The sequence below is a fragment of the Thamnophis elegans genome, chromosome Z, assembly GCF_009769535.1.
Source record: "Thamnophis elegans isolate rThaEle1 chromosome Z, rThaEle1.pri, whole genome shotgun sequence".
NCBI lineage: Eukaryota > Metazoa > Chordata > Lepidosauria > Squamata > Colubridae > Thamnophis > Thamnophis elegans.
This window is the reverse complement of record NC_045558.1, coordinates 50,288,995-50,316,041: the sequence shown is the minus strand read 5'-3', so window position 1 is coordinate 50,316,041 and position 27,047 is coordinate 50,288,995. Positions and strand designations below refer to the sequence as shown.

Here is a 27,047-nt window from a genome sequence, read left to right as displayed (position 1 = left end):
AGGGATTTCAAAGTCAGAGAAGTTGGCTCTAGTACTAACATTATATTATTGATATGCTGAAATGTGGAAATGGTTTGTAGACCAGGTGGAATAATTACAGAATCGTTTTACAGAATCATTTAGGGAAGTTTATTTCTGGAAATATTTAAATCATTTAGAAAGAACATTCAGCAACATTCATTCATTCGAAATTAGAACAGATGGGCTTAGAACTGATCCTTGATGGTCTCGTTATCGCAGCCCCTGCAATCACATGAACAAAATTCAGACCTGTCTGTACTTATAGCCATCACCCCTACTGCAACCACTCCTTGCCCCAGTTGACTTTCATCATTCATCTTTAGTTATCTCCCTTTCACTAGGCTCACTTCCCCAGCTATTCATGAGGTATCATGGAAATCCCCAATAGGTGAGAGCTATGGGCAGGGTCATAGTACCATGGGTAGATGCTAGCAAGTATGGTTTGGCAACTATGTGCTCCACTATGTGCCCCTACCACCTAGGGTCCTTTGCACTGGCACAGCGGGGGCCTTCTTTTGCAAATCAGCCAAGCCCTTCTTTCATGAAAGAAGACCCTGATGCTTTCTAATGGAATTGCTGTTGTTAAGCCAGTCAGTCATGTGACATTTAATGACTGCATCACTTAGAGATGATAGAGCTGCCCATTCCAATTAGGGCTATGATATGAGCATTACTTGTAAATAGTTATGGAATTATTTCAATTAAAATGCAACAACTTTCTTCTGATGTATAATTTTTAATTAAAATATTTAGTATCTGAATAGAAAATGTTGCTGTATGTAGGTTTTTAAAAAGTATTATCAATAATATTCACTAAAATTTGTAAAAGTTGTATTTTTACAAGGTAAATATTCCTGGTGTACAATAACTTAAGAGTAAATAAAATATTCATCTCAACTGGAAAGATGATAAAAAATTGTAGATTTTCTGTTATTATGCAGAAACTATAAATATCTGGAGACACCTATGCCCACCCCAAATATCCAGTTTTGTTGTTCAGAATATTTTAAGAAGTTAATAAGTGATATAAAATATTAAGAGGATAATTAAAAAAATAAATTTGTGAGGGAAAAATTGTGAAAATAATTTTTATAGCAAGACTGGTGTGTGTGTGTGTGTGTGTGTGTGTGTGTGTGAAGAGAAAGAGAGACAGAGACAGCGACAGAGAGAGTGTGTAGAAATTCATATGATGAGTTCACTTAAAAATTTTAAAAGTATTTATAAATTATTGTTGTTTCTATTTTTAAAAAAATAAAATTGCTTTTTTCTTATATTGATAAGGATTTTAATTTCCTGATTTTAAAGCAAACAATTGGACTAATTTGTTAACCATCACTTCTTGGCCTTTTGGCTAAGATCAAGTGTAGTTAACCATGGAATAAAAACTATATTCACTAGTTAGCATTGTGAACTCAGTTTGACAGTTATTATTCATTACCTCTGCAATCTAGGCAAATTATTTAGTCTAATTCTGTAGGAATTTGGTCACTTTCCCAGTACTGAAGGCAGTTAGACATATCTGATTCTTACTGGGCAGAACATTAAAACCTTCTTCTCATGAAAAATTGACCTTTTATACTAATTCCCATTTTGAAGGGCTAATAGTATTCTATTTTAAAAAGTCAGATTTAATGGGATTTACTTTTAATCAATTTTAAGTAGTGGCATTTTAAAACCTTTGAAATTTTTTAAGAATATAATTTATTTGGAAAGGCAAGAGTGTTAAAGATACTTGTAATATACATTATTTTTGCTTTACATCCTTGCAGCTTCTTAAACTCCAAAGGCATTGAGTACATGTGAAATTCGAAAAATTAGAATATCGTGCAAAAGTTCATTTATTTCAGTAATGCAATTTAAAATGTGAAACTAATATATGAGATAGACTCATTACATGCAAAGCAAGATAGTTCAAGCCGTGATTTGTCATAATTTTATGATTATGGTTTACAGCTCATATACAATCTCAGAAAATTAAAATATTGTAAAAAGGTGCAATATTCTAGGCTCAAAGTGTCCCACTCTAATCAGCTAATTAAGCTATAACACATGCAAAGGGTTCCTGAGCCTTTAAATGGTCTCTCAGTCTGGTTCAGTAGGAATCACAATCATGAGAAAGACTGCTGACCTGATAGTTGTGCAGAAAACCACCATTGACACCCTCCATAAGGAGGGAAAGCCTCAAAAGGTAATTGCAAAAGAAGTTGGATGTTCCCAAAGTGCTGTATCAAAGCACATTAATAGAAAGTTATGTGGAAGGGAAAAGTATGGAAGAAAAAGATGCACAAGCAGCAGGGATGACCGTAGCCTCTGTGTGTGTGTGTTTGTGTGTGTGTATGTGTGTGTATATGTATGTATGTATGTATGTGTGTGTATATATAATATGTATGTGTGTATATACATACACACACACATACATACATACACATACACATACACATACACATACACACATACATACATACATACATACATACATACATACAGTGGGGCAAAAAAGTATTTAGTCAGCCACCAATTGTGCAAGTTCAACTACTTAAAAAGATGAGAGAGGCCTGTAATTGACATCATAGGTAGACCTCAACTATGAGAGACAAAATGAGAAAATAAATCCAGACAATCACATTGTCTGATATGGAAAGAATTTATTTGCAAATTATGGTGGAAAATAAGTATCAAAAGTTTATCTCAATATCCTTTGTTGGCAATGACAGAGGTCAAACGTTGTCTGTAAGTCTTCACAAGGTTGGCACATACTGTTGCTGGTATGTTGACCCATTCCTCCATGCAGATCTCCTCTAGAGCAGTGATGTTTTGGGGCTGTTGCTGGGCAACATAGACTTTCAACTCCCTCCAAAGGTTTTCTATGGGGTTCATATCTGGAGACTGGCTAGGCCACTCCAGGACCTTGAAATGCTTCTTACAAAGCCACTCCTTTGTTGCCTGGGCGGTGTGTTTGGGATCATTGTCCTGCTGAAAGACCGAGCCCCGTTTCATCTTCAATGCCCTTGCTGATGGAAGGAGATTTGCACTTAAAATCTCATGATACATGGCCCCATTCATTCTTTCCTGTATACGGATCTGTCGTCCTGGTCCCTTTGCAGAGAAACAGCCCCAAAGCATGATGTTGCCACCCCCGTGCTTCACAGTAGGTATGGTGTTCTTTGGATGCAACTCAGCATTCTCTCTCCTCTAAACACGATGAGTTGTGTTTCTACCAAACAGTTCTACTTTGGTTTTATCTGACCATATGACATTCTTCCAATCCTCTTCTGGATCATCCAAATGCTCTCTAGCAAACTTCAGATGGGTCCAGACATGTACTGATTTAAGCAGGGGGACACGTCTGGCACTGCAGGATCTGAGTCCTTGGTGGCATAGTGTATTACTAACTTTGTTACATTGGTCCCAGCTCTCTGCAGGTCATTCGCTAGGTCCCCCCGTGTGGTTCTGGGATTTTTGCTTACCGTTCTTGTGATCATTTTGACCCCACGGGGTGAGATGTTAGGTGGAGCCCCAGATCGAGGGAGATTATCAGTGGTCTTGTATGACTTCCATTTTCTAATTATTGCTCCCACAGTTGATTTCTTCACACCAAGCTGCTTGCCCAATGCAGATTCAGTCTTCCCAGCCTGGTGCAGGTCTACAATTTTGTTTCTGGTGTCCTTTGACAGCTCTTTGGTCTTCACCATAGTGGAGTTTGGAGTGTGACTGTTTGAGGTTGTGGACAGGTGTCTTTTATACTGCTAACAAGTTCAAACAGGTGCCATTAATACAGGTAATGAGTGGAGGACAGAGCAGATTCTTAAAGAAGAAGTTACAGGTCTGTGAGAGCCAGAAATCTTGCTTGTTTGTAGGTGACCAAATACTTATTTTCCACCATAATTTGCAAAAAGATTATTTCCAAATCAGACAATGTGATTGTCTGGATTTGTTTTCTCATTTTGTCTCTCATAGTTGAGGTCTACCTATGGTGTCAATTACAGGCCTCTCTCATCTTTTTAAGTGGGAGAACTTGCACAATTGGTGGCTGACTAAATACTTTTTTGCCTGTGTGTGTGTGTGTGTGTGTGTGTGTGTGTGTGTGTAGATAGATAGATAGATAGATAGTTAGATAGATAGACAGACAGACAGACAGACAGACAGAGAAAGAGAGAGAATCTGGCAATTTTCTGAGAGAAAACGCTTAATAATAATAATAATAATAATAATAATAATAATAATAATAATAAAAAATCACCATCAGTCAAATGCAAAAAGCCGCACTGCTTGGATCTGCACGCATATTACGAAAATACGTTAGACGTCCTAGGCCCCTGGGTGGGGCCCGACTTGTAACCAATGCCAAATCCGGCGAAACAACTGGCCGCTGTGATACAATTGTATAATAATAATAAAGATCCCTACATAAAATATTTTGAAGTTTTTTAAGTTAAAGAGAGCTTTCTTTAGCTAGGAGCTACAATGTAGTCACAGTTGGATGACGGAACAGACATACAAGAGCCAAGAATAGCTCAGTTATGAGCTCAAGGAGAGGTACTATTTTATCATTGCTGTCTCCACTTGGATAGTTCTAGCAGTTTGTTCAAGTCAGAAGCAGTTCCTAATGGATAAAAGATATCTTTGGTATATACATTTTGGATCTTCTGGACATCTCGTTACACTATTTTCCAAGAGGAAGTCATTGCTCTTGCACATTTGAATAAACTTTACTAAAGTACAAAACCAATCATTGGCAGCAAAATTTTAGATTAGATTTTAGTTTTCTTTGTATTCATCTAGTCACCACTTGGAGTTTTGCTGCCAGATGTAGTAACTCTATTCATGCAGCATGTATCTATTCACATAGCTGTCCAATTGCTGGATTCATATCATGCTAACCCATGATTCACATTTAGCAATATTTGAAAATACCATATTGAATATATCATGTGATAATATACTATAAATTATTAAGAAAATATAGTAGCAAGGTCAGATAAAAGATTCTACTAAGCCAAGCCAAACCAAGCCAATCATAGTGTGAATTAAACCATAGCATTCCCCCCCAAATTATTCTCCAGTAGCTGTTCACTAGAAATGTAACTTTGGAATAAACAGCAAATGTTTAAAAGAAGGATGCTGCAGCTCGACGCAAACACTAATTTCACTAGAGACTGCTTCCCTAAAATGACTACACACAATTGGAACTGACATAAAATAGTTGCTTTATTCACTTTCTGGAAAAACAAAACAAATAATCAGATGTTTTACATCATTTTGACTTTGTATATCTCAAACCCTAGGAAGGCAAAAGTACAGGAAACTGAAATTTATCTTCTGCACTCCCCAACCCTGATCTACAGATAGAAGAGTGTATATTTAATTTTCCTTAATTTGTATCTTACAAAATTTTCTCCCGATTAGTTTCATGTCTTTTCTTGAATAAAAAATTCCAACTCTACAGGATGCAAGCTACATCATCTGCCAGCATCTCATTCTATCTCTATTCTTTTTTTCTCTTTTCTTTCTCTTTCTTAATTATATAAAAACAAAATGGAAGTTTGCATTCATAAAAAAACATTAAAAGCAGAAAAAATTAAAAGGCTACCATTCAAAACTTAAAATGATTTTGCATAACAACTCTGTCTCAGCTGTTTAATGTGAGTGTTCACATCAACCTTATTTTAGCATAATCTGTTATGGCCCTTAGAGCCTTCCAAATTGCACAAGGCAAAAAACGTAAGCCCTTTTTTATGGGTGTATTAGAGGATTGGGAGATGTAGGGGATAAAAATGTTGCCTTAATCCAGTATATATAGTATACGTTCAAAAACATTTAATGTATAATTATGACTTACTTTATGTAAAGGTTATGGAAGTATAAATTGAAATAATTTGCACTGAAATGTGAAATAGATAAATTTTCCATAATCTATGCCCTCTGGATCATTTCCTTAAATTATTTGAAGACAGGGTAGGCCATACAATATGCACTTACCACCTTATTCTGCAGTATCCAATTGAGTTCACATTGCCAAGTGTCAAACTCCGTTGACAATAAGTGGTACAGGTTGGCATCATTTAGAAGTGAAAAGTACACAAAAACAGTGGAAGCCATAAAACAGATTTAACAAAGTCTTTTTTTAAAAAAGAAACCTGCCACATTAAATTGTCATAAAACTCTATCTTCACCCATAAGCAGAGCTGCTGCCAGTTCGGCCTAGATTGGGTGAACTGGTAGTAGCGGCAGTGGGAGGCTCTCCCAGCCATCCAGATGCTTGTGCGCATGCACACGCAAGCACACCCAAACTGGTAGTAAAAAAGTTAGCAACCCACCTGTGCCCATAAGTATGCTATAACAGGGATCCCCAATCTCTGGGCCTGGCCCACTAGTGGGTCATCAGCTGTTTGCAATTGGGCTGCTAAAGCCCAATGAGTGACGGATGCGCAAGCATGCCCCTTGCACAAATGGAGTGGCACACACACTTGCCAGCTGCTCGCATTAAACCATCTTCTGCCCCCACCCCCACACAGGTCCACAAAGCCAGAAAGATTGGGGACTTCTATGCTATAACACCATTATTTCTTCATCATTTTGCTATACAAAAAAACCTTTTCCCATGAAAAAATAGAAAAATGTTAAGTACCATCTTGATATTTAAAAAAAATATTCTGACATAAGAGCGAAAATATCCTTTTATTACTTTATTATTAAATGTTGGTTGAATTCTTTATAATTCAAAAACCAATATATAATGGGGGCTATTTTATTCAATCACACAAGTTATTTCTAATTAGTGAATTAAAAAGTTTGCACTCTAGGAGAAAGTATACCTTTAATACTTACATTCTATTTCCCCTAAGTAAAAACTAACATACCAAATATTGCAGAGCCCAGAAAATTCCAAAACTTTCATTGGATAAAGCTCAGCTTCATATCTCATAAAGATTTTGTACAGCTAAAATAATGTCCACTAATTAAATTAAAACATTTCACAGTTTCTGTTTCTATTATTATAAAACACCTGCTAATATCCTAAATTATTATTTTCACTTGAATTCAAATATGAGGGTGCAAATAAAAATTACTAACTGGAGCAAAATTTAACATGAGAATAAATTTTCTATAAATCACCTTATCCATATAAATTATTACACTTTCTACATCCTATTACACATGCTACATAATTGCACATATCAATTTTAGTTAACACGGAATGTTTAGGCACTCAGAATTTCCTTTATATTTCTAGACTTGATGAGATCACAATAATCCCACTAAAAACTACTTTTGGTGTTGCAGTATTTTTTATTGGTAGTAGTTAAGCAATGATTTGTAGACATCACCCATGCTCCCATATAACACAGTCCCTTATCACTTTAGTATTTCTGAAGAATATTTATTTTATTTATCAAATTGATACACACCATCTCAACTCTGGGAAGTTTACAACTAATAGCCAAACAGCCATATAAGAGAGACACAGATAAAAAACAAAGGTAAAAACAGGAATAGAAACAGATTAGAAAGTTAAAAATGAAGTTGCAAAATCCTGTAAATTACATGATAGATACCTTACATTCTAAAATGTATGAGTTGACTGAGGCATGTCCTCTTTCTTTTTATAACAAGTCGAATAAACTTATAACAAGTCCTTTGAATGATAAAAGCTTCTTCCCAAGCCATTTTGTGAACACTTAACCATTTCATGAAGTACAGAAATACTAGCATCCTCTCCGTGATCTCTTTATACAGAATTGTCAATCACAACTGAATACAATTCCAAAACACATTATCTCTCCTGTGCTGCAGTATCCACACCCAGAATTCTTAGCCAATATGGACTTTGTGGGCTGGAAATAATGCAAATTGTAGCTTGAAAGCCATGTTAGGAAATATTGTATTACATAAATTTTAAACAATGGCTAAAATTCATGGTTTAAACACAAATGTCTAAATAGCAAATAACTTCCACAATTAAGAAGGATCTTAATGTCCTTGTTTAATTACCACATTATCTACTGTTTTCAATTGCAACTTAAAAATATACAAACAAGTTTATAAAAAATACATGCTAATATATTCCTACATGTGAAATTCCCCAAGATATCCTCACAAACATTCCTATTTGTAGTTTAATATGTGCATTACTCTTCATTAAATATGAAATTCTCCTTCTGAATCATTGACATATATTAGAAGAATTCCAGTCCTTCCCCTGTAGCATTTTTAATGTTTCATCATTTGTTCCAAATGAAATAAGTAACCAAAACCCAACAAACACAATTTTCATGATGAATTAAAAGATGTATTTCAGCCTTCCCTATTCTGAATTTCAATGTCCATCAGCCCAGCCAATACGATAAATAGTCAGAAATTATAGACCTACAATCATAGGAGGACTCAAAGTTTAGCAGTAAAAGCTGGAAGAAAAACCATTCTGTTATAAATAAGAAATTATCATATTTCTCCTTTTTCTAATAGCTACTCTCTGAATAGTATTCTTTTAAAAACAAAAAAGAGGATGATTTCCAAACATCTCCAAATCATCCATATGTATTTTCTGAAACAAAGGCAGTTCAGATATTACTGAAATATAGAATGTAGCATGACATTTCAATTCCCCCAATTAAAAGGAAAATGAAACTGTCAATTTTCGAATGCATACTTGACATAAGCCCCAACTGAGTCTCTCTTATTTCTTCATAGAAATAGATGTTGATTGTAGTATTTAAAATATTGCCTTTCCTGTACAACTAATTCAAGGACAACAGCTTTTAAAAGTTACAAGCAAATAAAATGAAATCAGAAATTAATATGATGCAATTGTGAAAATAACTTTGGTTTGTTAATATGCAAATCTCCAGGGCTAACTTTAAAACTTTAGCAACCAAACAGCAAGTTTCCAGGCATTATTTAAATTGGGAGAAAGAAAATTAGAACATATTTAATATCAGAGGTGATGATTCTCAGTTTAATAGCACAGCATGTACTATACAGTTAGCCTCACAGAACCTGCAGTCCTGAACACATTTATCAGCTGTCATGAAATTGGTGAGATTTATTTTGGAGTAAATATTTTTAAAATTATTCTTCATGTGATTTAAAAGCAGCAACTTTTAAATGCATTTCATACATTGTAGACAGTGTATGCAACACAAGCAATATTTAACCTTCTAGCTGTCAAGGCAAAAAGTAAAATCAAATCAAAGAGAAATTAGCTTATTTGGCATGCAGTCTTGCAGTAAAAGCTAAATGTTGAGGGGGAAAATAGCATCTAAATTTTGTAAATTCTGTAAATTTAAATATATTGAATACAAAAAGACTGAACATGTGTATCTTTCATGTGTGGGGGTCTTCCATGTGCAGTTTAATACATTTCTTTGTAAAACAAGGAAGTAGAGACCTCATCCTGCATCCCTTCTCTTCCAACCTCTTTCCAAAAATGCTCTAAGGAATCTAGTTTCTAATGCCAGATTCCCTTTCTACGGAAGGGAAGAAACAATAACGTGAAAGTTACAGATGGAAATAAAGATATCAAACAGAAAGTGTTCCAGGAAAAAGGTGAAAATGAGGGTGTGGAGAGTCTAGTACCTGGCACTCCAACTGGCATTATGTCAGGCCTGTCTCAATTCTGGCAGTCTAGCAGGATAGTCCAAAGCACATACCACAAACACCTGTATTAAGTTCCCCAAAGAGAATGGATTCAAGCATTCTAAGACTCAAGGCCAAAGAAAATTTATCAAATGGATAGGAAAATTTGCTCTTGTTAGCAAATCCTTGGCCCAATAGTAAAAAATGTTCTTCATTCTTTTTTTGTTAAAAATGTGCTGAACTGTGAAATCTTGTGTTCTAACTAGTTATTTCAGATTTACAGTTTGTCCTGACCTCAAAGTTTAGAACAACTAATCACAAATGTAATCATAAAAGCAGAGAATCCAAAGTATAACAATGAAAAGTTATAATTCCTCCTATAAGGAAGCTTATGAGAATGGAGAGTTCAGGGGAAGGGAGGGAGGGAAGGAGGAAGGAAAACATTTTCTAATAAAATGGTACATAAATTCATATTTTGATGTTTATCATTCCTATGCTAATATAGGTTTGTATAAGAATGTAGGTGCTTGGTGATATTACAATATATAGAAATTATTCTACCAAAGCTGACCATTTTTTCCAGTTCAAACACTGCTGAAGTTCTCCATTTATTAGTTCTCAATTCGAATTCTGATCAGATTACTTACCCCCATCAAGTTTTTTATTTTATTTTATTTTATTTTACATATCAATTTGTGTACAGTGTGGCACCTGGGTGTCATACATTCTAGTAAAAATAGAACTAGTAAAATTGATCATGTTTATTACATTCAGCCAACATATATGCTTCTAATAATAATACACATTTATATTAAATTATAGTCTATCTGTGAAGTTCCCAAGGGATGATCTAATTAATTTACGAGCCTTGAGATAAAGTTCAAACAAAAAAATATTCATTTATTAGGATCAACATCTTGGCTTGATCTTCTGTGGAGCCCAAACTGAATCCCACTTAATGGCGTCTGAACTTTACCCCTGTGTCCCCTCCCCTCTGCCTGAAGTCATCAATCACATTCATCAACAAGATGTTACGGCAGGGTTCTGGACATGCGCATTCACATCCCAGTTACAAGAATATGAGACTTTACTCTAGCCAAAAGTATGCATGGAATTCTCCTCCCTTCTCAAGTTGATAGTAGTCATGGAAACGCTTTAGCCATTGACACTATCATTATTTAATTATTCCATGTTTTAATATATTGCTCTAATGCCACTCACATTATTTAATCATACATAATACAATTCAATTTCTCAGCTTCCCTCTTATTATTGCTTTTATTTTATTATGCAAAAATGTGTACATTAATATCCCACCTTTCTCTTATTTCTACTTCTATTTTAACTTTTGACCATGTCACCCTTTTATTAAAAGATATTTTCTTTCTATCCTACCTAACTTCTAATCATGTCACCATTCTAAAAAGGAAAGTGAAAGAAAGAGGAGGGGGGGGAAAAGCAAATCAGGGCAACAAAAAAAGAGAAATTGTTTTTCTTTCTATCCATCATTTCTTGCCTGCTTCAACACTTTTGTTGCTATGCTTCTTTTAACTTGATTTTCCTCCCATATTCCTCTCTTGGATCTTTAGACTGAATAGCCAGTTTAAGTGTTTCTTCCATCTCTACCCTCTTTCATTGCTTAGCCTCCAGTATATATACCCAAGCCCCTATGTCCCTTTCAAAAGTATCTTCCTGTATCTCCAATTCTCTTTTCAGCTCTCAAAGTATTTCCCCACTGATTTAATTAATCAGTCACTGTTATTTTTATTATTATTTCCTTCTTGTCTTCTTTTATTCACTAGTTCTTTGGTTCAATCTTTTCCTCCGTTTCTTCTGTTAGCTCCTCCATTTTCTGGCCATCTTGATCTTTACTCATCATCTCTTGTATAATATTTTCCATAATCTCCTTAAAGTCATTCTCTATGATGTCCTTTGTGCTTTGAAAAATCAATGCCATCTCTTTCCATGTTCCACTGATTTCTTCCTTATGACGCATCTTATTTTGTTTTTAAAAATCCTACTTTTGTCTAGTAGTCCAAGAATCATTTATTCAGACCTAAAGTTGCCGTTCAAGAAGTACACTCATCACAGTTCTACGATTATCTCATAGATAATCAATCAGTTCTGTTTAAATAGTCCCAGAGGTTATCAAAAGCTGCTTTATGTCCCCTTTACAGCTTCAATGTTCAGGGGTCATTTTAATTAAATAGCTTCCTTGTTCTCACATTTGTATCTCCAGTAGTCATGGGGTAATTAGATATAATCAAATAAATATTTTCACAATGCTTCATATAAGTATTCCCAGACTTGTACATTTTCCTTTCATCATCAGGTGGCACACTCAACTTAAACTTCAGTGTTGTCACTAATTTTAGTCTTTCAGTCATAATTTTAATTGTAAAAGCAAGATACATTTTTATATAGATAATTCCAGCATTTTAAAATGCCTTTCAATTACGATGTCTTCCAAGTTTAAGAGTCCAATTTTCTGTATTTTTAAAGATTTATTGTTTTTCTCTCTGTGTGTCTTTTCCTTCTGGTTTGGTATTTTTCTCAGAATGCTTAATCGGTGCTTTAACAAATAGTTCTGAGCAAATAGTTCTAAATTATTTATTGGGGTTAGATTTTAAGCAAAAAGATATCATCTTCCCCAGTTCCAGTCATTGTTCACCTACTAGCAGCAGTCTTAATAGTTCCTCGGTTGTCCCAGCTTCATGGCAGCCATATTTAGGCTGCCTCTTCTCCTCGTTGTGGGTGAGACAGCTGTGACTCTCCATGACCTCACAGGGCCACCTCTTTTTGCTTCAGCATCCCTACAAGGTGGCTTTGGCTCCTTTTAGAGTCCACCAATGGAGAAAACTCGACACGAGAGCATGTAGACCCACCCCACATGTCCGATCCGGGTGTGACATCAACTGAAAGTCCCTGGTAAAATTACTTCTGAGAAAGTTTGATGTAGTAGTTAAGGTATCAGGTTAAAAACCAGAAGACTGTACATTCAATTCCTATCTTGGGCATGAACCTGCTGGATGATCTTGGGCCATCAGTCTCTCAGTCCTAGAAAGCAGTAAATTACTTCTTAAAAATTTTGCCAAGAAAACTGCAGGGACTTCTCTAAGCAGTATCCAAGAATTGAACACAGTTTAACAGAACAAAACATGTTTTATTTCAATTATTTATAAATATTATGCTTCTTTAATTCATTTAGCAGTTCTAGAATATCTTGAAAACATCTATGGAAAAGTGCAGCTTAGAATCAAATTGATTTATTTTTAAATTTTAAATTTAAAAAAGTAATACCTATGAACAAAGCAATGTTTGATGTTGATGCTGAAACAAAAAAAATCAATAACTGGTTTGGTGTGTGTGTGTGTGTGTATGTGTGTATGTGTGTATAACTACAATGAAGATTCATGGATGAATCATTCCCCCTAATACAAATATGAATAATTTTACTTATTTTACATGTGTAAAAGACATATTCTCCTAATAAATGACTAATATGGCATGTAAATTAATTGATGGTAAATTCAAAATCATTTTAAATCCAAATTTTGTATTTCAGGGAATCTGTAAAACTACAGCATTAATGATCCAACTGTCTTCTAATCTTCTGATAATTCTTACATTTCAAAATATCCACAAATATTTTTCTCACTTGTAGTAAAGCAGAAAACATGTTGAATACTTACCTGAATGCAAGAGGAGACAATTTATACCTTGTTAAATAAGCTATATATTATAGCTTATTTTCAAATTAATGCAAGAACTGAAGGTCTATATACTAAAGCCATGATGGCGAACCTATGGCACGCATGCCAGAGGTGGCACACGGAGCCATTTTTGAGGGCACGTGAGGCATTGCGCTGTCAGCTCCAGCATGCATGCATGAACTAGCCAGCTGATTTTTGGCCTTGATTTTCAGCCATTTTTTGCTTTCTGGAGGGCAGTTAAATTATGGGGGTAGGCATGCAAGCACGCGCAATAGCGCACATGTATGTGCTTTTGGCGAAAAAGTTCACCATCACTGTACTAGAGCTTTTGATAGAATAACTACTGTCCATAACCACGTATTGTGTATGACCTGTCAAATTCTCTCATTTTATTGAAAAATCTAAGCAGCAAAATTGAAAGTTTACTTCCTGCCTGCCAGTGACATAGCTTATAAACAGAGCTCAGATTGACAAGGAAGGAACAATTTGTGCAGGCTTGCAATAATGGACTTGCATCAGTAATACCTGCTTGCTGTTGACAGAGTTTGGGCCTTATTTATTCTTTGCTGTTCTTATTTTCCACAGAACATTCAGCTATTAATTCATTTTCAGATTTAGCAAGAACTATAATAAAAAAACACATATGTAATAGCTAAATACAATTTCCTTGCACAGAAAAAGTTATAATGATTTTAAGCTTGCTTTGAACCAACATTCTGCTCTTTATTTGTAACTCTCTAGTGCAGAGACTTTATGTGTCAAAAACTATGTGAAGCTAGAATACTCAGTTGAATTTCTAGCAAGTCAATTAGCTAAGGCACTAATTAGGCACATTTGGATATCACAGTAGCTAAAATTCTAAAGATTATGATCTAGCAATTATATTTGCTGCATAGCTTCCCCTTATTTCATCTCTCCTGACAGAAAAAAAATGAACCAGAAGACCTTTTGATATATTTCTTTTAACATAAATCCAAGCCCTGATTCTAGAGTTAGAGAAAAGCCAGGGTTCGCACCATGCCTTACTGGCTACCCATACACTCTCACACATTCATCCTGAGCCCCTGCATTTAAGCAAAGCCTCCCAACTATCCATGCAATCTCATGCAACTTCCCCCACACAACAGCATCCACCCCCAAGCCCTGCAGTGCTAATGTCACAACTCACCTACCACCTGTGTACTCTTGGATACCTCTTCCAACCAGCAGCAGACACTCCAAGCCCATGGCATTCACATTGTGCCTTCTTCACCACTCACATCCTTCACTTGGCAGCAGCTACCCCAACCACTACTGAGCTCATGCTGCACACACACCACTAGACACACCCATTCATTCACTCTCCCACATGGCATCAACTACTTACCAGACTGCCAGCTACTTACAAACAACCTGGGACATGCAGCCTCCTGCTGCTTCCCAACTGACATTACTTCTTGGAAGCTGGTAAGAATTTGAAAACAGGTACTCGCTTAATGACTCACAATTGTCCTCACTAAGTGATACAGTCATGTGATATTATGCTTTACTCATTGCTGTGATAGAAACTCTGTTCCCAAGTGCCTTCATGATTTAAAGACTACTTTTATACTTTAGACAAAATAGCTAAGTTGGGTTTTCAGCAACCTAGCAGTAAGCATGAAAAGGAAGAACAAAGCATTATTTCAACTGGGGATGAAATGAAAACTCCCGATTCCTTGGTAACGGACATATACAATGAACAACTTTACTACCAGTTGCTAGATACATTATTTCTTCCTACATACAGCTGCTAATTTCTCTTCACTAAAGGTACTTATTTACATACCAATCACAGAAGTCCTTAACAAGTAAAACAATATGAGGACACAGGTTTGTTGTCCATCTATTTAGACAAAGAAGAATAAATGAAATAGGTGGAAATCATCCTCAAAGATGAGATAAGGAGAAATCTCAGCAGATTTTCTAGCCATTTATCCCAGAAGGTTAAAGATTTGGGCTGAGAATAAAATAATGAAATTTAACAAAGCTGAATGCAATGTTCTTTGCATAAGAAAAAGATCAGGTACAGGCAGATATAACCTGCCTTTACAACAGTATGTGTGAAAATTATAGATGATCAGGAACTGAATATGAATAACAATAATTTAAATTCCCCTCATCTTAACCCAGTATAAATACAGCAGCCTAACCACTCTATACATCTAGTGTATGAAAACATGCCTTTTAATAAAATTTGTTAGATGTGCTCCCAGAGTTCTGATTTTGTTGCCAATATATTCTGCAAATTCATTCAGTTCTTCTTAACCTTCTTCAACAGGTTGAGTGTTTGTATCAAGTGTATCAGGAAGAATATCCTTCTTCTTTCCAAAGTCCCACTTTCTAAATCCATGAGAATGTATATATAATTCATAATGCATATGTACTTTAAGGCTGTTCTAAACTTATTTATCGGAATGTTCTGACCTGAAATAGGACATTTTGAATAAAGGCTAGTTCTAGAATATTCCAAAATTATTTGTTCTGGGATTGGAACAACTTTATCTAATTTGTGTGCTTCTGAGATTCAAGCAGACATGCAAACTAAAAAATTAGGTATTATGAAAATACAAGATGACAATTTCTCTTCTGCATCTATATTCATTTGCTACTAACTAGTATATCATAAAAAGTCTCTTTCACATATACATTTGTTGTTACTCCACTTCAGTATGTATTGTTATATCTTATGAAAAAATTTACAAAACAAAGGTGCAATCAGAAATGAGCAGCTAGACAGTAGTTAGGACACTGACCATAAGGCAGTGGTCAAATGTGTTTATGATTTTAGATGCCATGCTTGTCTGCTCCCTTGATAAATGTACCTGCTCCTTAAATGCAAGAACATCTGAACATCCATCTCCTCTTTAAAAAGTTTAGTATCATCACTGTAAACCAAACTGCTTCCTGAACAGCAAAGCTGATAGCACTCACTGTTAATTACAGCAACAACCAAATGGCCTCATCTGACATTTTATGCAAAACTCAGCAATTTTTCCTTGTGGCTACTCCTCCTATTTCAAAAAAATTACATCTTATCTTGCTTTCTCAGTTGATTACAAAATATAGAAGAAAATAAAATTAAGACTGAGCCTTTTTAAATATTAAAATATTCTGCTGCAACCTTTAAGATTATGAGTACAATACTGCACATCATAAATATTAGTACTCGATATATGCTATAGCAAGATCTGTATCTTTAAAACCTCCAGGCCTTATCTGGTAAACTTGTGTATATTCATCTTTTATGCAATAAGCGACATAGTTTGTGTGTTTAATAAGACACAGCCTATGACAGGCAGAGAAAGACTATCTGGGCAGGCAGGAAGACAGTCCCGGGATTCGGTCGGGGAAACAACTGCCTGGAGAAACCTCCTGCCGAAAGAAGCCTCAGCCGAGGCATACAGGTCCAATTTATAGTTCTTAACAAAGGGTGATGGCGAAGACCAAGTGGCCGCCCTGCAGATCTCGTCAATTGAGGCCTGGGTGGCCCAGGTGGCAATGCATGCTCTCAGCCATCTGCCTACTGTGGAAGATAAGACCTTTTTGCCCAAGGAGCCAGGCTGGAATGACACAAAGAGACCCTCTGACTTGCGGAAGTCTGCAGTGCAACAGATGTAGACCTACAGGGCCCGTCTGACGTCCAACCTGTGCCAGGTGCGCTCCCGAGGGTTAGAGGGACGCGGACAAAAGTTAGGCAGGATGATTTCCTGCAGCCTGTGGAACCAAGTATTAACTTTCAGAATGAATGCTGGACCTAGCCGCAAAACAACTCTGTCAGGGTGAATGATACACAGATCCCATTGGACGGACAGGGCTGCCAGCTCTGAAATGCATCTCGTGGACATTATAGCAACGAGAAAGGCTGTTTTCAAGGTAAGATAGCGAAGAGAGGAGGTTTGAACAGGTTCAAAGGGTGGTGAAGTGAGAGCCTATAAGACCACCGACAGCTGCCAGGTGGGATAACGGTGGACCATTGGAGGACGTAAGTTGGAATCACCCTTGAGAAACAGTGAACCCTGGGAATCCTGTTGAGGGGCAGATTAGGATCGCCAGACCAAACGGTGGACAGGGCTGCCACTTGACGATGGAGAGTATTTGGGGCGAGGCCCTTTTTGAGGCCTCCTTGGAGAAAGTCTAAGGCGTGGGACACAGGAGCAGTGACAGGGTCAAGCTGCAAGTTGTCACACCACTTGGCAAAGGTAGCCCAAGAAGAATCATATATTATGGTCATCGAAGGGTGTCTAGAAGCCTGAATGGAATGTACCACCTCCTCCAATAGGCCCTTGCCCCTCAAGTGCCAGACAGCCAGCTGGAGCCACTGGATGTTCTGGTGTTCTGGATGGACAATGGCCCCCTGGCTGAAAGAGACCTGATCCGGAGGGATCTGCCATGGAGGGGACACCAACAGGCTGACAGGGTCAGCATACCACAACCTCTGGGACCAGTGAGGGGCCACGAGGACCACCTCCGTCCTTTCTGTGGTGATCTTACTTGTGGAAGAAGCGGGAGAGGAGGGAAGGCATATAGCAGGTCCTGGGGCCAGCTGCACCGGAGAGCATCCGTCCCCTCCAACCCCGGTGAGTGGAAGCGGGAGAAGAACCACTGGAGTTGCATGTTGTCCCTGTTGGCAAAGAGGTCAACTACTAGGGTGCCAAACCTGTGAAACAGCTGGCGGAACAGAGCCGGGTCCAACTGCCACTCTGCAGAGTCTATGGTAGTCCTGCTCAGGCAGTCCACCTGGGTGTTGTCCACTCCTGAAATGTAGTCAGAACAGATGGACGCTAGATGACGTTCTGCCCAGCAACCCAGGGCTTCCACCTCTGCCATAGGTTTTTTTGGACCTGGTGCCTCCCTGGAGGTTTATGTGCACCTTGGTGGCCACATTGTCCGTCATCAGGAGCACGTGGTGATGTCGAATGGATTGGTGGAAATCTCAGAGAGCTAGTCTTGCAGCCCGCAGTTCCAGGAAGCTGATGCTGCAGGCTGCTTCTGATGGGGACCACTTGCCTTGAGCCATGAGATGTCTCATGTGTGCCCCCCAGCCGGCAAGGCTAGCATCTGTCGTGATGACCAACCTGGAAGGCTCTTTGAACAGATGTCCATTGAGGAGAGCGATGACTTCCACCACCAGAGGGACCTCTTCACCGACGGAGGGACGCATACCATCATGGATGAGTTGTTCCTGTTGGCTCTCTGGTGGGGCAGGAGAAGCCATTGCAGTGCTCTGGAGTGGAGCCGGGCCCAGGGGAGGATCAAGATGCATGAGATCATCTTCCCCAACAGCTGTGATAGGAGAATCACCGGAACCTGCTTCGCCCTTAACACCTTGTGGGTCATGGACACTAGGCCGTCTAATCTATCTTGGGAGAGGAACACCCTGCACGACAAGGTGTCTATCACCGCCCCCAGGTGAGTTAGCTTGGTGGTTGGGGTGAGAAGACTTTTCTGCAGGTTTAGGGAGAGCCCGTGATCCCTGAGAGCCCTCATGGTGATGTGGAGATCTCACAAGGCTTGTTGCCTGGACGACGACTGGATGAGGATGTCATCCAGGTACCTTTGGAGCCATATGGGTCTTCGCCTGAGCTGAGCCGCAACTAGTGCTAGGACCTTTGTGAAGGTCCTGGACGCCGACGACAGGCCGAATGGAAGGACCCTGTATTGATAGTGTCGGACAGCATAAAAGAACTGCAGAAACCTCCTGTGTTGAGAGCGGATGGGCATGTGGATATATGGCTCCTTTAGATCGATGGATGTGAGGAGGTCTCCCTGGCAGATCCCCACCAGGATGGATTGGAGGGACTGCATCTTGAACCTCCAGTAGGCGATGTGCCTGTTGAGATTCTTGAGATCCAAGATGGCCCTCCACCCCCCCCCCCCCGAGCTTTGGGGTACCAGGAAAAGAATAGAGTAAAACTCCTTTCCTTCCTGGTCAAGGGGGGGGCTGCTCTATTGCGTTTATCTCCAGGAGATGGAGAACTTTCTGGTTTATGAGCTCCCTCTTGAGAGGGCAGGAGGGAGTGGGGCAGTGCCATCAGAGGTAGGCGATGGGCTTGGTAGCTCCATGGCCAATGACACCACAAGATGATAGGCCAAACGCAGGTAGAAGGCAGGAGGACTAGAGGCTCTGGCTGGCTATGCTGGAAAAACAGAGAAGGATAATGAGAAAAGGTAAGGACAAAAGACAAAAGTGTTCTAATGGTGATTAATGTTACACAATAAAGGAAAAATGTCCAGTTAGAAAAAAACAGATTCTCCCCCAGCCACGGGTGTAGGAGGTGAGTAGGAAGCCTGCAGCCAAGGTTGCAAGGCCCGGCAGAAGGGCAGGGAGGGCCAGGCTGTGGGAAAAATTGGCAAGAGGACCCTCCCCGTGCCGGTGGCCTAGGAACCAGCGCCGCCTCGTGAACGGTGTGGGTGGCAGAAGCCCAGCCGGAGATCCAGACAGAGCCACTGCCCACCTTACAGCCTTCTGCTGAAACGTGGCCGAGCAGTTATGGCTGTGAGGAAAGGGCGCGAAAAGTATCTGTTCTCCAAAATGGCCACTGCTGCAACATGGGGGTAATGAGGAGGCAAAAGCTGTGACCGCCCTGTTAAACAGCGGCCACATGCCTCTCCATGGCAGGCTCCGTCCAGGAAGGGCTAGAAATGAAAAAAACTCGGCTAAAACAAATAAGGGGACCTTGCAGGGAGTCACTGGGACCACCAGATGCCTTGCTGCCTTTTGCCATGCTTTTTAAAGGCAAGCGGCAGGCCTCCGAAGGCGACCTAGCGTGCCCCGGCGATGGAGTACCACCACCACCACTACACATACTTCCTACCAAGAATTGCAAAGAAAATAATAAGATCTCTGAAGGTAGTAGGGAAGTAAGGTAATAAAATGAAGGAAAATGTAGTTTAGAGTGGAGAGTCCAAGCCTAGAGAATAATTTAGCTGGAGCTCACACAAAATAATCCTGAACGGGCAGACTGAGGAAAAATTCTGGGGATTAGCAACACCAGGAGGCGTGGCCAAGGAAAAAGTTTCCTCAGTCCCAGGGCAACCAAACTGAATTAACCCGTTGCTTGGACTCTCCAAGCGGTGCACAGGAAAAGTAAGGAATCGTTTAAATTTTAAAAACCCAACATTTTTGTACTAAACTGAACTGAACATGGTATCAAAATACTAAACTGAAAAAAGCAGCATCAACATATTCAAATTTATTTAAATATTAGATGACCTTAATAGCAATATAAATAATTTTAAAAAACAAATCTTCCAAAATTAGATAACAAGAATGAAATGAAATTAAATGAAAAAACTCTCAAGCTTTCCTATTCTAATATCAAAATAATTGGCATGGTGCCCAGGGTAGATATTAATCCAAATTCCTGACTACAATCAAAGGTCAATCCATTGTTATCCTTGTATTTTAATAAAAGACCCGATTCTGGGAGTCTCATAAGATATGAATGGTGCAAAGAGGAGGATAATATTACAATTTATTAACGCTAACAAGCACCTAAACAAATATCAACTTCATTCCTATAAATGTACTTCTTTTCCTCTATTTGCACTTATTTGTCTTCACTTCTTCACTATAAATTCTAGCAAGACATTGGAGACCTGGCAACAATCCAAGCTGCAGATGGTTGGAAGTGCAGCCTGAAATCAGTGTGCGGTTGATGAAATAGTCCTTACACCTGACCCTTGCTTCACACCAGGCACAAAACACAAACTGAACATAACTAGCCAGAAAAGGTTTCTGAAGCATCTTGCTATCTGGAACTCTTCCTCAAGGCATTCTGAAAAGACAGATGGCAAAATGCAGCAAAAATGCAGTAAATTGAGAAAGGAGCATTTGAATATAAGGAATGACTAAAGAGCAAATGAACAATTGTGTGTGTGTGTCACATAAGGACAAGTGTATTGCATAAATGTAAAAATGGATTTAACTAAAATATGCCAAAAGGCCAATACCTTAAATTGCAAGCCTGTAAAAAAATGATACAGTATTTTTAAACTATATAAATCTTATTCCAATTTTTTGTCATACAGAATCACCTCTATGTGGGAATAAGCACATTTAATTAAAATGCCAATAAGGGAGAAAATTTGTAATTCAAGGTTGAAATGGGGAGTCCTTGGGGCTCTCTGAGCTTGGTTATTTTCAAGCAGACATTTCATTACCCAAACTAGGTAACAGCACTGATGACATTAGGCAGTTTAGGTAATGAAACGTCTTCAACAAAACAACCAGAGAGCATCAAGGACCCCTCATAGATTAAAATACTTATTCCAAAGTTAAAACATTTTTTGTGATAAACAAATGAAAATAATAATAATAAAATAATAATAAATAGTAAAAAATAAATATTGAAATGCAATTGCAATTCTCTGTATCAACATTACTTTTTTATTTCAAACACATTTCAAACATATTTTGTAAACTTTTCTGCTGAATTTACATAATATATGATGCTTTTACTGTCGGATAGATTAAGTAGTATCTTAATTTTTCCAACATATTAAGCATGTGGTATTTTCTTTTAGGCACTTTCTTTGTAAAGTTTTAGTTGGCCAATCAGAATAAAATCATGACTTATTCTAACATTCAAATTATGCCAGTCCAAAAACCTCAACTCAACTAGCTATACATACAATGGAAAAGAAGTTAATTTTCAATATTGCACTCTTTCTTGAACACAGTGAATCAAATTTTGTCTATTCATAAATAAATATAACGTAAGGCATAGTCTGATTTGGTTCATTAGTTTAAAAAAAACCCTTCCATTTCCAAAACTAACTTAGCTCCAATAATGACTCAAATGCAATCATTCCCAATATATAAAAAGTTAAGTCCTTTTGTTATCTAGTAAAGAACTTCCAAGAATAACCTCTTTTATGATTAGCAGAAATCATTTTATTTATTGATTGCTAGAGTTTAGCAACGCAACTACAGAATATGTTTTTTTAATTAACAATTCATAAACCAGTTTTAAATTTTATACTTTTACAACAAGTTTAAGTAAAGCATGTAGTAACCAATACTTCTTTTGCATTAAGACTATTCAAAGTTTTTTAAAATATGGTTTTGTAATCTAATAATATACTGCAATGTATTTTATAATGGTCACAAAATGTGTGATAAGATTCACTTCATGTTTATAATAACTATTTTCAATATTAAAAAGTGGTCATAGTGTTAATAACATTTCAAACTCACTTTACTAAAGTCTGACAGTTTCCCACCACGTTTATATTTTCATTAGCATTTTAAAGGTGAAGAGGGACTCAAAACTTTACAAATGTTATTTCTAAATGTGTTTAGACTGAGTGAGTCTAAAACTAACATTGTATTTTAATGTGTAAAACAAAACATTTAATATTTGTATGAGATGTTGGTTGTACTACACACAATTCATCATATAAAAATGAGTAAGATCTTCGAATTTTACTTGACACTGTATGATGGATTATCTATAAGTAAGAGTCAGAAGTTTATTTTGTAATAAATCCTAAAACCATAGCCCATAATGGCATAATTTAAAACAAAACGAAGGTTAGTGGGAAGAAAAGAAAAAGTAAAGTAAATAATATATTAAATAAAACAATGAAACAAATTCCATTATGGTTCATTTGTTCTACTTTAACATTTGTAATAAATCTATATAATTTCTATTAAATCCCCTACCACTAATGTTATTGATTTCCAAATAGGAGTTCATATTGATGCACATTCTGTTTATGCTACATTTGGGTTATGCCCCTGAAATTATTTTTGAACTTCTTTTAAAAATACGTAATTATGTAATACATACATTATATTTGGGGCACAGATTAATGCCTTTATAGTTATTGGATAACTGATCATTATCCAAATAAAAGATTCTGTAAGAGTAAATCACTTCCAGAAACTCATGACTTTAAAAAGTGCTGCTTTTCTGTATCACTTTAAATGGGTATAATAATGGATAATGTGAGCACACATACATGCGCGCACACACACACACACACACACACACAGGTGTGAAGTTTATTTCATAGTCTTGTTTTGATGTCTATGATCATGTAAAGGAGAAAAATGGTTAAATATAGAGAAAGAAATTGATAATTAGATTTTTGCTTTATAGTTCTGATAATGAACTATGTTAAACAATTCTAACAATGTAAACATTTGTAGCTAATACGTCAATTGAACTTCAGTAAAGAATAAAATATCATAACTAAAGATAATGTTTAATATACAATATTATCTAGGCTTTGGAAAGGTCCTGCCATAATGGGCATCTACAAGAAGAAAAATGTCTTTTCCTAGCCATTTCAAATGCAATTTTGCACATCTTAAAAGAATTCTACCATTGTATGCATTAGGGTTCATCACAATAATAGTTAATCACAATAATAGGTTTTCTCAAACGTGTGTTTTGCAAAGTCAAAATCAGAAGCTTCAATGCAGCAAGCAAGACTGGCATTGTTTAAACTACACTCCATGAGTCAAAAGAGTGCAACATCCAATGTGCCTCATCCCAAACTTGAAGCTGTTTTTCTTTAAAGGAAAAACAAATCTTCCTAAATTGCTTCATAGTCTTGATGGGACAGTTTTTAGGAATTCCATGTGTCCCATTTTCATTCCTCCAAAAAGGTCAAGCTATAGATAATAAAGCAGTTTGTTGCTCTCGCTAAAATAGAAGCAGCAGCAACATATATAATGAACGGCGCAGAGGCAAAATGTTATTTCAATCGACCTTGAAAAGAAAAAATAACCCCAATTATGAGAACAACTTTCAAAAATGCCTAAAATGCTTAGTATAACTGGCACATGCCACTGTTTATTCAATAGATTAGTGATACCCAGGTTAGAAATGAAAAGAAAGGAAGAAATCACTGTAGGGAGAGAAGCCCGGTCATCAGGAGTGTCAAACAAATACATTATTGGTGCTTTTCACAACCAGTTTATTTGACTTAAGAATAGGTAAGCAGGAAAACGTCATTTCTGAACTGAACTGAAAAACTGAACTTAATTACCACACCCAGAGGTAAAAATATTGTTCATTCAATTCTATCCCACTGCCCACCAACATCTCACTTCATGGCTTTCCGATGGGTCACCAAAAACTAAAAGAGATTGTTTTCCTTTTGAGTGAAAAAGAATAAACAGTTGACATTGCAGACTACTTTTCTAAAATCCAACTTTGAATATTTGTTTTAGAAATTGTAACAGTAAATGATTTGTAGGTAGAATAAGATGATGCTTTATTTTGAAAAGTTTGTCAGAAAATCCAGGTTATCCAAGCTGTGCAATGTGCATTTGAAAAATATTTTCAGTGCACATTTTAGCTGAGTTATTATGCATTATTTTCTGGCAGATTAAGACCCAATTTGCTATTTCATTACAACATGCACACAACATAAGACAAAAACCAAAAACCAAAAAAATCCATGTGGATTGCAATTTGCTTGCCCACACCAACAAAAAGTACTAGATTTTCTCAGACTTTTCAAACATAATAGTATATGATTACCCCATGATCAATATTTAATGGAACATTAACAAGCACATTGGCATGTGTCCCCATTTAATTCCCCAAAGATTAGATTGAGTCATCTCTGTGCCCTCCTCTGACCCTGCTGGCTTCCAAATACATGCCAGATAAAATCAGGGAGGATCCACTATGCTTACTTTATCATGAGTTTTCTTGTTTCCTCCCCCCTTGTGTCAGCCCCCATCAATTCCAAATCTTCCCAGCCAGCCAAGTTTTTTTATTGAGTCAGTGCCAAGGATGATTGTTCTGGGACACAGTCAGTGTGCCAACTGGTCATTGCCCTTTCCAATTTTATTCAAGAAGGGCACATGTACGTTGCCCCCAGTAAGCAAAGAGCTTGATCAAAGAGACCATTCCTTCTAGTTTTCAAGGCACACTCTCCTAGAAATCCATTCCAATATTCTCCCTTCTTTCTTTCTGGGCTGGTTTGTTTGGCGGTGAGTTCTACTCACTTCTTCCTGATACAGAACTCAAAGGCAGAAAGAGAGAGAGAGCGCGCACCAAAACGCCTGCAATCTCCACCAGTCAACTATATTCACCATTTCCCCCAAGTGCCAAATGGTCTGGGATTGGCACGCTGGACAACCCCAGGAAGCTCGCCACATACCTTGGTTTGGAGATAATGGGGATAGTAGTATGTGTACTGTGGGAACATTGGCTGCTGTTCCAAGCGTTTGCCCATGTAGCTAGAATCTTTATCTCGGATGCAGGGAACTCGTTGGCAGGGAGTCGTGCCCCAGGCCTTTCTTCGGTTAAAGCCACTATTCCTGACAGTCCTAATCAAGGTGGCTTCTTTCTTTCTTTCCTCCCTCCGACTTCTTTGCCTTCTAAATGCTCACTAGCTCCAGCCGCGTTAACCGCCGCAAAAATTAAAAATAAGATTTGTTTAAAAAAAAAATCAAAACACCGAAAAGGGGGAAACAGGTCTTGCTTTGCTTTGCTTTGCTTTTCTCCGTCCTCCCCCCGTTAGAGCGGGACCCCCCCTCCTCCTGCTGCTCTTAAGTAATGTCAATTGCCAGGGTCTAGAGATGGGGGTGTGAACCGAGAGAGGGTGGCAGCCCTTTCGGAGAAAATAGCAAGACGAGGGAAGTCCGGATCTCCTCAGATCGGCTTCCTCGCGGTTTCTCACGATCCCTCCAACCGCTTACTAAAGAGAGAAAAGGAGGGGGTGGGAAGGAAGAGCTCTAAAAAAAAAGAAAGAAAAGAAGAGGAGGGGGGAATGACGGCAGGGAGCGCGTCCTCGCTCGCCCCAACCTAGTTGCTGCGGTCGCCCTCACGGAGGGACCGAGGTATTGGGGCTTTTCTTCTCTTTTATTCAAACCCCCTCCTTCCAGCCTGTGGGTGGAACTACAACAGCCAGCCTCTCCCTCGAGAAGCAGACGCAGTCCAGAAGCCTGCAGTATTTCCTACCCAAAGAACCAGGCGCGCTCCAGCCCCTGCTGCAAGGAAAACTCCGCTTCATCTGCTGGCTATTACAGAAAGCTGAGCAATTTTGCTGGCTTGAAAGCCGCCTCCAAAGCCGCTGAGATGGGGGGCGGGGAGGGGGAAGCTATGGGATCGTGTAGCTCAGCCTTCCCCCTTCTTCGCCGAGTCTTCCCAAAGTTAGCAGCCCCAACAACAGCGCGGGCGTTTCAGAAAGTCGAGGCAGGAAAAACCGGAGCTTGCTGTTTAAAAACACTTCCCACTCCGAACGGTCGCTGGGTACGGCTCACAACCTTTATTGGAAAAAACCCGCGCGAGTTCCTCTACTGGGGATGATCTTTCCCAATTAGCGGGTGGACCTTGGAAACTGTTGAAAGAAACCGAATGAAAAAATTTGGTTCTCTTTGATGTTTGTTTTTAAATTCAAAAGCAAAGGAAAGCAATAACATTTCCTAGCCTTTCAAAACAGAGCTTGCAAAAAGGAATTCAGACAAAAAATATCTCCAGCGGAGATGCTACAATCTTATTTTTTTTCAAATGGCAACATTTTTCACAAAATAAAATTTAAAAATGAATATTTTTAAGAAGGTTCTCAAAATGATTATTAAAAATCATTGTACCTTCTGTTTAGTGAAGATTTGATATATAATTAAAATGATCATTAAAAATGGACTCCATATTTAAGGAAACTGCTTTTATTTAGCTGAGTAGCTATTGATCTGCTTAGGATGTGTTGTCTCATCCTCTACCATACCTGTGCATCTATCCTCACATA

At 38.0% G+C, this 27,047-nt stretch overlaps 1 protein-coding gene across 7 annotated transcripts in view; it reads right to left on the bottom strand.

The window, feature by feature from the left end:
* Positions 1 to 26,556, bottom strand: part of RBMS3 (RNA binding motif single stranded interacting protein 3) — a 538,131-nt gene extending 511,575 nt beyond the window's left edge. For all 7 annotated transcript variants that reach the window (XR_004256904.1, XR_004256905.1, XM_032235699.1 and 4 more), the window contains exon 1: positions 25,458 to 26,556. Coding sequence is in view for 5 of the 7 variants with exons in the window: in XM_032235699.1 (XP_032091590.1) it covers positions 25,458 to 25,532 (75 nt within the window). In the remaining 2 variants the exon portion in view is untranslated. The remainder of the gene's footprint in view (positions 1 to 25,457) is intronic.
* Positions 26,557 to 27,047: the final 491 nt, after the last annotated feature.